Here is an 18,385-nt window from a genome sequence, read left to right as displayed (position 1 = left end):
GAAGGTTGTAAATCCAGTCAGCGCCATCTTGGCCACTAGCCTACAAAGTACCCAGGACATATTTAGGGAGTGGTGTCTGAGAAAGGCAACGTCTATTATTAAGGACCTCCAGCACCCAGGGCGTGCCCTTTTCTCTCTGGTACCATCAGGTAGGAGATACAGAAGCCTGAAGTCACACACTCAGTGATTCAGGAACAGCTTCTTTCCCTCTGCCATCCGATTCCTAAATGGACATTGAAGCTTTGGACACTACCTCACTTTTTTTAAATATACAGTATTTCTGTTTTTGCACATTCTTTTAAATCTATTGTTTACTTATTATTATGTTTTATTTTATTTATTATTTTTTTCTCTCTCTGCTAGATTATGTATTGCATTGAACTGCTGCTGCTAAGTTAACAAATTTCATGTCACATGCCGGTGATAATAAACCTGATTTTGCTTCTGATCCTGATTCTGATCTTCTCAGAGCTAGCAAAGTGCTGCATCACTCGAACAGTCTCCAAGCTGTGAATCACAGGCTCTAACAGGCCCAGAAACACAAGTAAGGTAAAAACCAGATGTAACCGAAATAAAAAACCTATTTTCATTTGCGATCTGGAAGATGTCGCCCGAGGGAGCATTGTAAACTGGCACCACCCTTACTGCTCCCTGCCCTCGCCACGGAATCTTTGATCACTTATCTGTTATGCTAATTCCTGTATACTGAACCTCAAATTAAATAAATCAAACCAGTTCAAAGCGGGGATTAAGATCCGGGCAGAAGGAGCAACCTCAGCCTTGTGGGACTATTTTGAAAACATGGACTGCAGCTCCAGGTTCCTGGGAGTGCACAAAACAGATGATCTCAGCTGGTTGTTCAACCCCACCTCTTTGGTTAAGGAAGCACAGCAGCATCTTCACCTCCTGAGGAGATTGATGCAAGTGAGCACCCCCCCCCCACCCCGTATTCTAACCAATTTTTACAGGAGCACCATCAACAGTGTCCTGACTGGTTGCATCACGGCCTGGTACAGTGATGGTTCAGGAGGTTTCTTCCCCTCTGCCATCCAATTCCTAAATGGACATTGAATCCACAAATACTACCTCACTTTTATTATTTATGGTTTTGCATTATTTTAAATTTATATTTATTAATTCATTTCCTACATTATAATGTATTGCATTATACCTTTGCTGCTAAGTTAACAAATTTCACGACATATGCCAGTGACAGAAAACCTGGTTCTGATTCTGGTACGGGAATTGCAAGGCATCTGACCATGAGCCTACAAAGATTCCAAGGACTGCTAAGAGGATCACCGGGGTCTCCTTCCCACCCATTCGAGATGTTTATCAGAAGCGCAGCACGCACGGGGCCTTGTCTATGATCCCTCCCACCTGTCCAACAATTTCTTTCATCCCCTACCATCAGACTGGAGTACCATAGCGTTAGGACAAGAGCTGTTAGGAACTCCCAGCCACCGCCCAGATATCATCACATATGAAGCACCAGTATACCGCTTACCTTTTAACTTGTGTCGTAAATGCACCTTATTATGACACCTTAGTCCTGATGAAGGGTCTCGGCCCAAAACGTCGACTCCATTCACCTCCATAGATGCTGCCTGACCTGCTGAGTTCCTCCAGCATTTTGTGTGTGTGTGTGTGTGTGTGTGTGTGTGACCTTATTACTTGTGTACTATCACTTGTGAGTTATTTGTACCGTGTTGTGCACCTTGGCCCGCAGGAATTTTGTTTCATTTGGCGGTATACATGTGTACACAGTTGAATGCCAATAATTAAAGTTGAACTTGAATCTGTCAGTTCAAGCATCTAATTACAGATACACCAAACCCAGAAGGAGAGAGGACAACTTATTTTCCTCTGAAAAAGCATTGATGTTACAAATAAATCTTTTGCAAAAATACTAAATAATGCTGATATAATCAAACATCAGCTTTTAAACATGTTGCAACACATGTTAAAAAAGTGAATACATAAAATCAGTTTTATCGGGCCTGTTAAATTGCTAAACATATAATTAGACTTCAAAAAATACTCATTTAGAATCAAAGCAATAAAGCATAACAAGGACCTGTTCCGTACAGAATTTCTAAATAAATGAATAAAAACTTCAGCACATTTGACTGCAAGTCTGATTTATAAATGCTTTAAGTTCTCAGCAATTGCACTGATTTCCCATGATTTCTCTATTTCCCCATAGCGCACCTGTGGAGGACCGGTGGTTCATTGACAGTAGCTTGTGCATTGCCATGTTCCACTAGATGTTGTTTCTCTCCACGCTTTGTGTTGCTTCAGGCAACAACCTTGCTGTTTCTTTAGCATTTGTCTTTTTTTTTAAAATGAGGCCGAGTTGCTAGCCCTACACTCAACCCAGCACGGCATGCAAGGAGCCAGCCAGATTCGAACCCGTGGCCGCTCGCCTCGAAGTCTGGTGTGAATGCCACTACAGTACCGGCCAGCAAATGTTCCATCAGGCATGCACTGAAATCCTCAACCTAATGTTGTTGTGGTGAGAAGGAACTTTAACTGTGTCATCCACGTTCATGCTTCAGAGCTTGGGCTGAGAAAATCAGCTGGCATTGGAAGATTTTATGCCAAAGATGTAATTTTCCTGTCTGCTCATTATCCTTCATAATTATGCTCACCACTTTGCCACCACTTTGCTGACAGATGAAGTAACATCGCCAATAACATTGACAAAGTTAAAGTTGATGGGATGAGAAGCAACTAATGAGATGATTTTTGTCACAGTATTGCCCCGATTTTCTGTGTACAAGTAACAGGAGATGGGAACATGTCCCTCAAGATTTATTTGTTAGAATTATGATCCTGAATTTGCATTCACCCTTTAATTTTGCAAACTTACATTCCAGTCCAGATGTTAAATCACAGTTCAAAGTTGTGTTTAAAAGTTCCATACAATTTAACCTCATATTTTAAGCTGTGTATCGTGGAGAGCATTCTGACTGGCTGCATCACTGTCTGGTATGGGGGGGAGGGGCTACTGCACAGGACCGAAAGAAGCTGCAGAGGGTTGTAAATTTAGTCGGCTCCATCTTGGGTACTAGCCTACAAAATACCCAGGACATCTTCAAGGAGTGGTGTCTCAGAAAGGCAGCAACTACTATTAAGGACCCCCAGCACGTTGGACATGCCCTTTTCTCACTGTTGCCGTCAGGAAGGAGGTACAGAAGCCTGAAGGCATTTTTTAAGGCATTCGTTAGTCTTGCGAGACCATGGATCTGCGCCTGGAAAGTCTTCACTCTCCAGGGCGCAGGCCTGGGCAAGGTTGTATGGAAGACCAGCAGTTGCCCATGCTGCAAGTCTCCCCTCTCCACGACACCGATGTTGTCCAAGGGAAGGGCATTAGGACCCATACAGCTTGGCACCAGTGTCGTCGCAGAGCAATGTGTGATTAAGTGCCTTGCTCAAGGACACAACACATGTTGCCTCGGCTGGGGCTCGAACTCACGACCTTCAGGTTGCTAGTCCAGTGCCTAAAGGCATACACTCAGCAATTCAGGAACAACTTCTTCCCCTTATGGGTTCATTGTTATAAATGGATATTGAACCTCACATTCAAAATCTCCTCACATTTGTAATATATATTCTGTTTTGCACAATTTTTGATCTATTCAATATACATATACTGGAATTTATTTATTTGTTTATTTTCTCCTGTATTATGTATTGCGTTGAGCTGCTGCTGCTAAGTTAACAAATTTCATGACACGTGCTGGTGATAATAAACCTGATTCTGATTCTGACATGTACCAGTGATTCTGATATTGCAAATGGCAAACTGTTTACGGTACGTTTCTATTTGCTATTTCTTGGCAGAGGCCAAAGCAGAGATTCACATACAGTCAGACATTCTTATGGGGAACAGTGGCTCCTGTGGACATTGCCAATGAGGAAAAGAGAATAAAGAAAATATCGAAGGAGGCTTGGCTAACCTTTGATGGATTCCGGTTTTCGGGGTTCAAAAGTAGCCAGGAGGCAAATGAACATCCAAAAAAACCCGATGAAGCCCGGGTAGACGAACTTAAAAAGGTATAACTGATATTTGAATATTTCAGTAACTTGGTTTTTAGAACTCAAATGGTTTGCTGAAGACATCAACATTTATAAGACATACAGTACTTCATCATCTCAAAATTGATTATTACAGTACTTAGGTAGTAAGTGCATAGAAAAGCAAAATCATCTGTTAAACATTTAGCTTTCATAAACAGAATAACATTTACTGAATTGGAAAGGAACCTTTGAAATTTATCAAGTTTGTAGTTATTTCCCCATTGATTATATGACTTCCTTTGAAGAATTATTGAAGAACATTTGGCCAACTGCAAAAGTTATCGTGATGTGAAATATATTTTGAAAAGAGTAAGAGTGATTTCATTTTACTCTGTATAGGAAAATAATTTTAGTGATATGTTGTAATAATTCTTGCTGGAATCGCACCAACTATGCACAAATAATTTGTGTAATTAAATTACAGCAACAATATGAAATTGATGGCCATGGGGGAATTGTGCAAAATTTATGGGGTTGTTTTTGGATATGAAAGGTTTGGCAGATAGGTAGAGATCCGTGAGATGCAATTAATTTCTACTCACAGATATCAAAAGGTATTTAATTAAATTTATCAGAAAAGCCAGCCTGGTTGCATTCATTCCAGCTTTACTTTTTGTTTATGCAGTGTAATTAATTACATTGCACACATTGTTTTCTGCTAAAGGCTTTTAACAATGAGTAGTAAGTATAGAGTGCAGCTGGGAGGTGGATCAGAGAATAAAACACTTTCAGGATTTGTTCTCAATGGAGCAAAGGAAGAGTGTCGGTAAACAGATTATTAAAAGCAAGGATCCAGATTCAGCAATTACCTTCAAGAGGAGATTGGTGTATAATTGAAAAGTAAAGTTCTGCAGGAGGGGGAAACCACAGGGGTATGGGTAATTTGGAGAACATTTTCAAAGAGCAGACAGAATCAGCAGACATGTAAGCAGTCTCCTTGCTTGCTGTGGGTTCTGTGCTTCTAGGGGGAAAGGGTAAATGGTATTAACATGACATAGATGCAGTGAAGCTCAGACAATATGCTGTCATGTTTAAATCATGATAAAGATTGAACAGAATTTCTGTGACACCAGGGATGTGAAAGTGAAATCACAAGTATAAGATTATAAAATATAAATATATTCAGTGTTTCTGAGAGTTCTAAGAAATACTCAACATTGTGAAGACGTTTGAGAGAATAAGATCTTGGAAATGTTCTCTTAATTGGTAAATGGCTGAATAGAGTCAGCATAAACTAGATTTGCAGGGGGATGGGAACCAGAGTGCCAGAGCTGACAGTGGGGCTGGGGTGAAAATAAATGATGTTAAAAGTTCAAGCAAATCCACTAATAGAAAGGTTGTGAGTGGTGGTAAAAATCTTCTGACGTGTATATATTTCAATGCTAGGAGTATTGCGGGGAAGGCGGATGAGTTGAGGGCGTGGATTGACATGTGGAATTATGACGTTATAGCAATTAGTGAAACTTGGCTACAGGAGGGGCAGGACTGGCAGCTTAATATTCCAGGGTTCCGATGTTACAGATGTGATCAAGGCAGAGGAATGAAAGGTGGGGGAGTAGCATTGCTTGTTAGGGAAAATATTACAGCAGTGCTCAGGCAGGACAGATTAGAGGGCTTGTCTACTGAATCCTTATGGGTGGAGCTGAGAAACAGGAAAGGTATGGCCACATTAGTGGGATTGTATTACAGACCACCCAATAGTCAATGAGAATTGGAAGAGCAAATCTGCAGAGAGATAGCAGGCAGCTGCAGGAAACATAAAGTTGTGGTGGTAGGGGATTTTAATTTTCCATATATTGATTGGGTCTCCCGTACTGTTAGGGGTCTAGATGGTTTAGAGTTTGTAAAATGTGTTCAGGAAAGTTTTCTAAATCAATATATAGAGGGACCAACTAGAGGGGATGCAAACAACAGGAATTCTGCAGATGCTGGAAATTCAAGCAACACACATCAAAGTTGCTGATGAACGCAGCAGGCCAGGCAGCATCTGTAGGAAGAGGTGCAGTCGACGTTTCAGGCCGAGACCCTTCATCAGGAGAGGGGATGCAATATTGGATCTCCTGTTAGGAAACGAGTTAGGACAAGTGACAGAAGTCTGTGTAGGGGAGTACTTTGGTTCCAGTGATCATAACATCATTAGTTTCAACTTGATCATGGACAAGGATAGATCTGGTCCTAGGGTTGAGGTTCTGAACTGGAAGAAGGCCAAATTTGAAGAAATGAGAAAGGATCTAAAAAGCGTGGATTGAGACAGGTTGTTCTCTGGCAAGGATGTGATCGGTAGGTGGGAAGCCTTCCAAGGAGAAATTTTGAGAGTGCAGAATTTGTATGTTCCTGTCAGGATTAAAGGCAAAGTGAATAGGAATAAGGAACCTTGGTTCTCAAGGGATATTGCAACTCTGATAAAGAAGAAGAGGGAGTTGTATGACATGTATAGGAAACAGGGAGTAAATAAGGTGCTTGAGGAGTATAAGAAGTGCAAGAAAATACTTAAGAAAGAAATCAGGAGGGCTAAAAGAAGACATGAGGTTGCCTTGGCAGTCAAAGTGAAGGATAATCCAAAGAGCTTTTACAGGTATATTAAGAGCAAAAGGATTGTAAGGGATAAAATTGGTCCTCTTGAAGATCAGAGTGGTCGGCTATGTGCGGAACTAAAGGAAATGGGGGAGATCTTAAATAGGTTTTTTGCGTCTGTATTTACTAAGGAAACTGGCATGAAGTCTATGAAATTAAGGGAAACAAGTAGTGAGATCATGGAAACTCTACAGATCGAAAAGGAGGAGGTCCTTGCTGTCTTGAGGAAAATTAAAGTGGACAAATTCCCGGGACCTGACAGGGTGTTCCCTCGGACCTTGAAGGAGACAGGTGTTGAAATTGCAGGGGCCCTGGCAGAAATATTTAAAATGTCGCTGTCTACAGGTGAGGTGCCGGAGGATTGGAGAGTGGCTCATGTTGTTCCGTTGTTTAAAAAAGGATCGAAAAGTAATCCGGGAAATTATAGGCCAGTAAGTTTAACGTCGGTAGTAGGTAAGTTATTGGAGGGAGTACTAACAGACAGAATCTACAAGCATTTGGATAGACGGACTTATTAGGGAGAGTCAACATGGCTTTGTGCGTGGTAGGTCATGTTTGACCAATCTATTGGAGTTTTTCGAGGAGGTTACCAGGAAAGTGGATGAAGGGAAGGCAGTGGATATTGTCTACTTGGACTTCAGTAAGGCCTTTGACAGGGTCCCGCATGGGAGGTTAGTTAGGAAAATTCAGTCGCTAGGTATACATGGAGAGGTGGTAAATTGGATTATAGACATTGGCTCAATGGAGGAAGCCAAAGAGTGGTGGTAGAGAATTGCTTCTCTGAGTGGAGGCCTGTGACTAGTTGTGTGCCACAGGGATCAGTGCTGGGCCCATTGTTATTTGTCATCTATATCAATGATCTGGATGATAATGTGGTAAATTGGATCAGCAAGTTTGCTGATGATACAAAGATTGGAGGTGTAGTAGACAGTGAGGAAGGTTTTCAGAGCCTGCAGAGGGACTTGGACCAGCTGGAAAAATGGGCTGAAAAATGGCAGATGGAGTTTAATACAGACAAGTGTGAGGTATTGCATGTTGGAAGGACAAACCAAGGTAGAACATACAGGGTTAATGGTAAGGCACTGAGGAGTGCAGTGGAACAGAGGGATCTGGGAATACAGATACAAAATTCCCTAAAAGTGGCGTCACAGGTAGATAGGGTCGTAAAGAGAGCTTTTAGTTCATTGGCCTTTATTAATCAAAGTATTGAGTATAAGAGCTGGAATGTTTTGATGAGGTTGTATAAGGCATTGGTGAGGCCGAATCTGGAGTATTGTGTTCAGTTTTGGTCACCAAATTACAGGAAGGATATAAATAAGGTTGAAAGAGTGCAGAGAAGGTTTACAAGGATGTTGCCAGGACTTGAGAAACTCAGTTACAGAGAAAGGTTGAATAGGTTAGGACTTTATTCCCTGGAGCGAAGAAGAATGAGGGGAGATTTGATAGAGGTATATAAAATTATGATGGGTATTGATAGAGTGAATGCAAGCAGGCTTTTTCCACTGAGGCAAGGGGAGAAAAAAACCACAGGACATGGGTTAAGGGTGAGGGGGGAAAGTTTAAAGGGAACATTACAAGGGGGCTTCTTCATACAGAGAGTGGTGGGAGTATGGAATGAGCTGCCAGACAAGGTGGTAAATGTGGGTTCTTTTTTAACATTTAAGAATAAATTGGACAGATACATGGATGGGAGGTGTATGGAGGAATATGGTCCGTGTGCAGGTCAGTGGGACTAGGCAGAAAATGGTTCGGCACAGCCAAGAAGGGCCAAAAGGCCTGTTTCTGTGCTGTAGTTTCTATGGTTCTGTGGTTCATTAGTGTCAGAGAAGTGAGTGAGCTGGAAGACATTTTTCAAACAGGTTTATGATAGTACAGCGTTTTGGATAACTTGCTGGTTATATCCAAGTCATTCAAAGTAAACTACAAAGAAATGAGAAAATACTGATGACCCAGACATTAGTGATAGCTGTCGTTGGAAGCCAGGAATGGTACAAAAGGCCACATGGTCTCCAAAAACAACACTTTAATTATTTGGTGACCCTAATTTAAAGCTACCTTGTTGTCATCGTATGCTGGCTGTAAATCATGTGGGAATATTACTAATGTCAGAAAGGATAAGCATTATTATAATACATTATATCATGACAACAGCAATTAGATTGTTCACCACAAGGAATTTTAACACTTCTAACACCAGTCATAAGCATGGAATAGGTCCTTCCACTGCTTCGAGCCACGCTGCCCAGCAACCCCCAATTTAAGCCTAGCCTAATCACAGGACAATTTACAATGACCAATTAACCTCTCAACTGGTACACATTTGGACTGTGAGATGAAATTTGAGCCCCTGGAGTTAACTCTCTCATTCCACGGAGAGGACATACAGACTCCTTGCAGATGATGTCGAAATTGATCTCCTGACCTGTAATAGTGACACACTGACCTCTATGCTATCGTGGCGATTTTAGGAAAAACAGAACTTAATTTCCTCAACGGGTCACCTGCATTCCTTTATTTCAGTAATCAGTGATTAATGCTGCAGAAAAGAGACTGTGGATGCGGCTCTGAGTCAGTTTACGTGTCTCTCATTAACTGCAGTTATCGTATTAACTGATGTTTATTATGGGTATTGAGTGAACACAGCAGTGACGTGCTCAACACTGTAACTGTCCTGTAGAATTTGACTGGCATTTGGACTCCTGCTGAATCAACAGTGCACCTTTTTATTGAAGGCGGCTTTTGTTTGAGTTGGCCCTCGTTTCAGTATTAAACTTTGCAACTCATGCTGACTTTTCACACTCTGCAGCAGTAGAGTCCAACATATCTGTCGTAGGGATTGCGGAATGCGTCCTTACACTGATCCAGGAATACTCTCCTTCCCCTCCAATAGTATTGCTGCTTAAATTCATCCTGTATGCTCTGGCTATGGTGTCTGAAGCAGTGGAACTCTGAATGAACTGCATTGTAGCGGCCAGTAGGTGCCCTTGGGTCACTGATTTTACTGTGTATTAATGAGGACATACTTAGCACAACCGTTGGGCTTCCAGTCTGGCGGAAGGTCCAGATTGGCCTTCAATTCAGGTAGAGATGTAGGACAAGGCCTATGGAGTTGATTTGTTCATAGGTTCTTTCACGGATGACTTTTTGAAGGACATGCAGCAAACTCTCCAATTTTTCTTTCAGCCTTGGAAGGAAAACGTTCTAAATGAGAACCTAAAACCATTGCTCAAGAGTCGAGATAGATGGAAATGGAGTGAAAGGCATAAGGATTTTGAATTGTACAAGAAAGTACAAGCTGCTCCAGTGCCAGTCAGCATTCACTTGGCCGGTATGTGTTTGGTTGATCAGTCAAATTATTACTAAAGACCTTGTAAGTTCAAAACAGAATATCTATCAAACAGTGAGAATTAAAGGAATGTTTCATGTTATAGTCTAGCACACCTGCTCACCAACTTTTCTAAATCGGGTTCTGATTTAAAGTTGTGCTTTTATCCTGAACTATTCCAAGATAGTCAGTTTCTACACACTGTGGCCAGTGTATGTGTACACCTGCTCGTTAATGAAAATAACTTATCCGTCAATCATGTGGCAGCTACTCAATGCATAAAAGCCTGCAGCCCTGGTCAAGAGGTTCATTTGTTGTTCAGACCAAACATCTGAATGAGGATGAAATACGATCTAAGTGACATTGACCGTAAAATGATTGTTGGTGCCAGACAGGGTGGTTTGAGTATCTCAGAAGCTGTTCATCTCCTGAGATTTTCAGTCACAACCATCTCTAGAGTTTACAGGAATGGTGCGATTAAAAAAAAAATCAAGTAAGCAGCATTTCTGTGGACAAAAATGCCATGTTAAGAAGAAAAAAATCAGAGAAGGATGGCCAGACTGCTTCAAGCTGACAGGAAGGTGACTGTAACTCAAATACTACGCGTTGCAACAGTAGTGTGCAGAAGAGCACTTCTGAATGCACGACACATCAAACCCTGAAGCGGATGGGCTACAGCAGCAGATGACCACGAATATTCACTCAGTGGCCACTTTATTAGATACAGGAGGTACTTAATAAAGTGGCCACAGGATGTATATCCCCTGCTAAATACTTGCAAAATCTTAAAGAGCTCACGTACCTTTTAAACTATAAGACTTGTCTATGATTTCTCACAAAAAAAGTAGCAAAAATGACCTTTAATACAAGGGGTGATTGATAAGTTTGTGGTCTAAGGTAGGAGTCAATTTTAGAAAACCTAGCACATTTATTTTTCAACATAGTCCCCTCCTACATGTACACACTCAGTCCAGCGGTTGTGGAGCATACAGATCCCTTTGTTGTAGAAGTGGTCCACAGCAGGGGTGATTGATAAGTTTGTGGCCTAAGGTAGAAGGAGATGAGTTATACAGCTGTTGTTACACGCACATGCAGATCAACCCTTTGAGTGAAAACGCAGAAAGTTTGAAGTTAGTAACTCATATCCTTCTACCTTAGGCCACAAACTTATCAATCACCCTGGCGGTGGACCACTTTCTGGAGGTCTAAGACACCAACTTCTACAAAGAAGGGATCCGTATGCTCCACGACTGCTGGATTAAGCGTGTAAATGTAGGAAAAATAAATGTGCTAGGTTTTCTAATATTGACTCCTTCTACCTTAGGCCACAAACTTATCAATCACCCCTCGTAGCTTGAAATAGTCTGAGGGTATAACCTGAGTGAAACACAACCCTCTGGTGGAGTTACTGATCCATTTATTAAAATGTGTTACTGCTGCTAAGTTTGTAGATGGAGGATACTGGACAGGCATGTGAGCACAATTCACTCAGTTCATTGGGTGTAAGGCACTTTGGGAAGGTAAGAGGTCATTCCGTTTGCCGTATAAGTTAAAGTTTACAGCCTTGTTTTCAGTGGGCTGCTCAGTTATAACAATGGCGTTGGAGATCAGCACTCTGATAACAAAGAGAGCTGCATTTTCCATTGGTTATGACAGCACGAGTACGCCCTTTATCCGCTCTACAATGAGATCATAAACAATCTATTCAATGTATTGGATCATGTTTAATCCAGGCTGTGTACACCCTCGTGTGCTAACCATGCAGTTTCGAGAAGGTGGTGTCCATCATTGGGTACTCTCACCATCCAGGACATGCTCTCTCCTCATTACTGCCATCAGGGAGGAGGTACAGTAACCATGTTGGTGGATGCAGAGTAAAAGACTAAATGTGAGCGCCATGGCCCCAGCTGATAGACGTCCCAGAGAAGGTGATGCTTGATCAAAGATGAGGCATAACTACGCTCAGGGGTGCTGGCTAGTTTTTGTTTTTAACTGAAGTCTGGATGCTGGGAACTAAATACTGGCCCCACGACAGCCACACCATGCAGGCTATGCTTCCTTTATTTGGTTGTTCTCATCACAGCAATGTAACTTACATTTGTTTGTGTGCCTCATTAAATCTGGTGAAGAAACTAATATGAAGATAACTGAGCACTTCTTCATTTTAATTTGCTTCAGCATAATGGGTACAGAGAGATTGAGCTTCAGTAGCTGAAATTAAACCCTGTATTAGCAAAACATTACCAAAAACAAACCGTCTGAATTGGAGGGATGTGCAAGGATAAGCGGAGAAGGGGAAACTTTATGAACTTTGCTCCAACTAGCCGATATTTACTTATAGCTTTTGGACACCTCCGAACAAGAGTCTTTCATGATTGTGACATCTGAACAGACACCAAAACGTTAGTGTACAAAGCAGTGGTAATCCCAACGCTCCTGTATGCAACAGAAACCTGGACAACATACCAACGACATCTGAAGGCACTTGAAAAGTTCCATCAACGCTGTCTTCGAAACATCTTAAATATCAGTTGGGAAGATAGAAAAACCAACGTCAGTGTGCTAAATGAAGCAAAAACAAGAAGCATTGAAGCCTACATCATCAAGAACCAACTAAGATGGAGCGGTCATGTTGTTCGGATGAAAGACGAACTTCTGCCGAAACAAATCTTCTACTCCCAGCTTAAAGAAGACAAACGTAAAAGAGGCGGATAACAGATGAGATTCAAAGACATCTTAAAAGCCAACATGAAGAAATGTAACATCAACAATTGGGAAACCAATAGCAAGGACAGGAAACTCTGGTAAACCATTGTCCGAGAAGGAACAGCAACTTTCGAAGCCAACAGATGTGCAGAATTAGAAGAAAAGAGAAGAAAATGGAAAGAGAGGCAGCAACCGAAGCCCGATCTGCCATCTGGAACTACCTGTCCTGAATGCGGAAGAACTTTCAAAGCCAGGATTGGACCCATAAGCCACTTGAGAGCCCATAAATTTGTAGATCAACAGAACGGAGACTATCATCCTCGATCTGGAGGGATAGCCATGACGACAACTTACAGATACAGTGCGAAACAACCTTTCCAGCCCAACAAGCCGTACCACCTCGCAATCCACCTATTTAACCCTACCCCAATCACAGGACAATTTACAGTGACCAATTAACCTGCTAACCAGTACATCTTTGGACTGTGGGAGGAAACTGGAGCACCTGGAGGAAACGCACATGATCATGGTGAGGGTGTACAAGCTCCTTATAAATGGTGCCTGAATTGAACTCTGAACTCTGGAATGCCCTCAGCTGCAATTGCATTGCGCTAACCACTAGTCTACCAGTGCAGCCCAAACAGCTATTTCCCACGTCGCTGACCAAACTTCACTAGAATGGTTCTGTGCTTTAGAAGTAATGTTAACAGATTCAAAAATCAATCTTGGATTTATCAAAATGTAATCAAATTTACACAGAAGACTTCCAATTACCTAAAAAATTGAAGGGGGGGCCACAGCTGATGTGACATCTAACAGACATCTTCAACATCTCTCTGGAATAGTCCACTGTCCCCTCAGGCTTCAAGGCAGCCAGCATTATCCCAGTGCCCAACAGGGTGATATTAACTAGCCTCAATGCCTACTGTACAATGGCACTGACCTCAGTAATAAAATGCGTTGAATGACTGGTCATAGATTGCACTAAATCCCATCTTTCTGCTTACATTGGACCCTTTCCAGTTGCTTATCGCTCAGATCAGACCTTTGATGATGCCACACCCTCTGTACTCCAATCTGCCCTGTCCCATCTGGTAACTGGTGCCTCATATGCCAGGATGTAGTTCATCGACTTCAGCTCAGTATTTAATACGATCATCCTTTAGAGGCTGGTGGATAAATTGTCTTCCTTGCGTCTGAACACCTCTCTATAACTGGATTTCTTGACTAAAGGTCACAGCCAGTCCGTGTTGGCAGAAACATCTCTAGCTCTACCACGCTGAGCGCTGGCGCTCCCCAAGGCTGCATGTTCAGCCCACTGCTGTTCATGCTGCACTGCCAGCACATCACTGCACTGCTAGATCCAGCTCAAACTGACTCATCAACTTCACCGATGACACCACAGTGGTTGGCCTCATCAACGACGATGCTGGTGGAATGGGACAAGCCCAACAACTTGAGTCTCAATGTGGACAAAAACAAAGAGATGATTTTGGTCTTCATGGAAATTCATGAAACTCCTCACTGCACATACATGGTTTTTTTGTGGAGACAATTAGCAGCACCAACTTTCCGGGAGTACACAATGGACAATCTCACCTGGTCTCTCAACACCATCTCTGGCCAAGAAAGCACAGCAGCATCTTCACTTCTTGAGGAGATTGCGTCGGGTGAGGCATTCACCACCCCCACCCCTATTCTAACCAGTTTTTAAAGGAGAACCACTGCAAGTCTCCAGACCAGCTGCACACTGACTGGTTACAGGAACTGCAAGGCATCTGACTGCAAGACCCTGCAAAGGATTACGAAGACTGATGAATAGATCATCATGGTCTCTCTTCCACCCATCAGAGATTTTCATCAGGAACACTGCGTACGCAGGACCCTTGGTATTGTCAATGATCCCTCCTTAACGTCCAACAATCCCTTTGATCCCCTACCTCAATCAGGCAGGAGGTACCATAGCATTAGGACAAGAACTGTTAGGATAAGAAACAGCTTCTTCCGCCAGGCCATAAGACTACTGAACTCCCTGCCACCACCCAGGTCTCATCACACCTGAAGCGCCAGTAGCATTATACTTTTTAACTTGTGTGGTGAATGCATCTTATTATTTGTTAATTTACTCGTGGTAATATTACGTTGTGTTATGTGTGAGAGTTATCTGTACTGACTTGTGCACCTTGGTTTGGAGGAGCGTTATTTCATAAGACCATAAGATATAGGAGCAGAAGTAGGCCATTCGGCCTATCGAGTCAGCTCCACCATTCAATCATGGGCTCATCCAATTCTTCTAGTCATCCCCACTCCCCTGCTTTCTCCCCATACCCTTTGATGCCCTGGCTAATCAAGAACATATTTATCTCTGCCTTAAATGCACCCAATAATTTGGCCTACACAGCCACTCATGGCAACAAATTCCATCCTCTGACTAAAGTAATTTCTCTGCATCTCTATTCTAAATGGACGTCCTTCAATCCTGAGGTTGTACCCTTTTGTCCTAGACTCCCCTCCCATAGAAAATAACTTTGCCATATCTGATCTGTTCAGGCCTTTTAACATTCAGAATGTTTCTGTGAGATCCCCCCTCATTCTGCTGAACTCCAGGGAATACAGCCCAAGAGTTGCCAGACGTTTCTCATACAGTAACCCCCATCATTCCTGGAATCATTCTCGTGAATCTTCTCTGAACCCTCTCCAATGTCAGTATATCCTTTCTAAAATAAGGAGCCCAAAACTGCACACGATACTCCAAGTGTGGTCTCATGAGTGCCTTATAGAGCCTCAACATCACATCCCTGTTCTTACATTGTACACCTCTAGAAATGAATGCCATTTCTTTTGTCAGTTACATGTTTACAGTTGAATGACAATAACGTGTGTTGAATTTGGATTAAAATCATGTATTTAGGGGAACATTGTTTTATTAGCTAAAGTCTTTAGATTATTTAAGTGTTTGTAAATATGCAAATCTAAATATTTAAACATTTTTAATACAAATCACTTTTTAAGTGATCGTGATTTGCATTAAACAAATGAAAGAATTAGGTATTTCTGTTTTGGGTCAGTAAAATTCTAATTCTCCCTATGACATGTTCCTGCCACATAGTAATGAATTGCCACGTAGTAACAGTCTGTCTCAATCCATGTAATAAAATACAGGGGTTGTATATCTGCTTTATTTTCACATTTCATGGAATAGTTTATTTTACATCCTTTCCATAATTTTGTTTGAATCCCAGATTGGTAAAGAGCGCTCAATTGCGCTCAGAAAGGCAACATACTACCGTGTGGGATGCTGAGCTAACTGGTCTTTATTATTACGCAGTAATAGTATCTGTGAAATTTGTTGTTTTGTGACAGCAGTACAGTGCAAAGATAAAAAATTACTACAAATTATAAAATAAGCAAGGTAGTGTTTATGGACTGTTCAGAAATCTGATGCTGGAGGGGAAGAAGCTGTTACTAAATTATTTTGAATCCTGTATCTCCTCCTTGATGAGAAGACAGTATGTTCAGGATTGTGAGGGTCTCGGGCAATGGATGGCAATCTGTTGAAGATGTGCCTGTTGTAGGGAGGATTGTGCCTGTGATAGGGTTGGCTGAATCTACAACCCTCTACAGCAGGGGTTCCCAACCTTTTTTTATGCCATGGACCAATACAATTAAGCAAAGGGTCCATGGACCCCAGGTTGGGAACTACAGCCTCTATCCCAGTTAGAATGTTCTCCAGTTCACATCTCTTGAAATTTGCAAGATGTACCAAATCTTCTCAAACTCCAAAGTAGAGTAGCTGGCATGCCTTCTCCGTGACTGCATCAAATTGTTGGGCCAACGGTAGAACTTTTCAGATGTTGAAACCCAAGAATGTGACCCCCTCAATGAGGGCAGTTGTGTGTTTTCCTGACATCCTTTTCCTAAAGTCCTTAATCATTTCCTTGGTCTTGCTGACATTGAGTGTGATATTTTGTATAATTGTGATTTTTTTTTTGCTTTAACTATAAAATGCTATAATCTTTCTATATTTTAGGTGATACTTTAAGAGCTGAACAGCTTGAAAGCATTCACAAAGATTATGAGGACTGGCATAAAAAGCTTAAACCTTACAGAGACACTACAAACCCCAAGTTACCATCAACCAGACTAGAAGCTAAGTTGGAGTTAGACAATTGTGTGACAGTCTGTCTCAAGCCGGCAATTTTTCAAAAGGTACTGTCCCACATATTTTACAGAACTTGCTTTTTTGATGGGTCTGGACAGAAAATCCTTTTTATCCACCCCCCCCCCCCCATTCTTTCTCTCATCTGCTGTTTGTTCTGAAATACCAAGGCTCCCAGGGTTACAGATTTACCTTACAGAAATCTGACCTTATACAAATTCTCCCATAATTTTAAATCAATTTTCAAGCTAGTAGTAATAAAAAAAATTCATAGGATTCATTAATGACTGGATACAGTTTATATTTAGGTTTAATTAGGGGCAATTAGTCAGTGAAATGAAAGCAGGTGTATGTAGATAGAATGCTACAAAATGTACAGCAATTGATTTAATCTTACATGGGAAGTTGTGTCTAACCAGTTTTTCAAGGAATTTATCAGGAAAGATGATGAAGACAAGGCAGTGGACGTTGTCTACGTGGACTTTTATAAGGGATTTGACAAGGTCCTGCATGAGAGGTTAGTCAAGAAGGTTCAATTGCTTGGCATTCAAGACGAAGTAGTAAATTGGATTAGACATTGGATTTGTGGGTACTTGCTTCTCTGACTGGAGGCCTGTGACTAGTGGAGTGCTGCAGGGATCGGTGCTGGGTTCATTGTTGCTCCTCATCTATATCAATGATCAGGATGATAATGTGGTTAACTTGATCAGCAAATTAGCAGATGACAATTTAGGATTGGGGGCGTACTGGACGGTGAGGAAGACTATCATGGCTTGCAGTGGGATCTGGACCAGCTGGAAAAAATGGGAGAAGGAATTTAATGCAGTGAAGTGCGAGGTATTGTACTTTGGTAGGACCAACCAGGGTAGGTCTTCCACAGTGAATGGTAGAACAAAGGGATCTGGGAATACAGGTCCATAATTCATTGAAACTGGCAGCACAGGTTGACGGGGTCAAAGGCTTTAAATATGTAAGAAAGCTTTAATCACATTGGCTTTCATATATCAAAGTATTCAGTACAGGAGATGGGATATTATGCTGAAGTTGTAAAAGATATTGGTGAGGCCTAATTTGGAGTAATGTGTGCAGTTTTGGTCACCTACCTACAGGAATGATGTAAATAAGGTTGAAAGAGTACAGAGAAAATTTACAAGGATGTTGCCAGGACTAGAGGACCTCAGTTATAAGGGAAGATTGCAAGCAGACTTTTTCTACTGAGTTTGGGTGGGACTACAACTAGAGGTCATGGGTTAAGGGTGAAAGGTGAAAAGTTTAAAGGGAACATGAGAAGAAACTACTTTGTGGGTGGTGAGAGTGTGGAATGAGCTGCCAGTCGAAGTGGTGCATGTGAGCTCAATTTCAATGTTTAAGAGAGATCTGGATGGGTATGTGGGTGCAGATCAATGGGACTAGGCCAGTTGAAATGGGTTGGTATGGACAAGACGGGCCAAAAGGCCAGTTTCTGTGCTGACTTTTACGACCAGTTCTCGGTAATGAACCCTTAATTAACCTGGGATATTCTTTTAAGTGCTAGGATC

At 41.8% G+C, this 18,385-nt stretch overlaps 1 protein-coding gene across 2 annotated transcripts in view; it reads left to right on the top strand.

Annotated features, from left to right (window-relative positions):
• The window catches only part of cfap92 (cilia and flagella associated protein 92 (putative)), a 123,628-nt gene that overhangs the window by 102,691 nt on the left and 2,552 nt on the right, over positions 1 to 18,385 (top strand). For both annotated transcript variants that reach the window (XM_063068140.1, XM_063068139.1), the window contains 3 exons: positions 3,847 to 4,059; positions 9,841 to 9,985; positions 16,719 to 16,897. In XM_063068140.1, coding sequence (XP_062924210.1) covers positions 3,847 to 4,059; positions 9,841 to 9,985; positions 16,719 to 16,897 — 537 coding nt within the window. The remainder of the gene's footprint in view (positions 1 to 3,846; positions 4,060 to 9,840; positions 9,986 to 16,718; positions 16,898 to 18,385) is intronic.

This window comes from Mobula hypostoma, chromosome 15 (genome assembly GCF_963921235.1).
Source record: "Mobula hypostoma chromosome 15, sMobHyp1.1, whole genome shotgun sequence".
NCBI classification, from domain to species: domain Eukaryota; kingdom Metazoa; phylum Chordata; class Chondrichthyes; order Myliobatiformes; family Myliobatidae; genus Mobula; species Mobula hypostoma.
The sequence above is the reverse complement of the archived record's forward strand: the minus strand, read 5'-3'. Positions and strand labels throughout refer to the sequence as shown.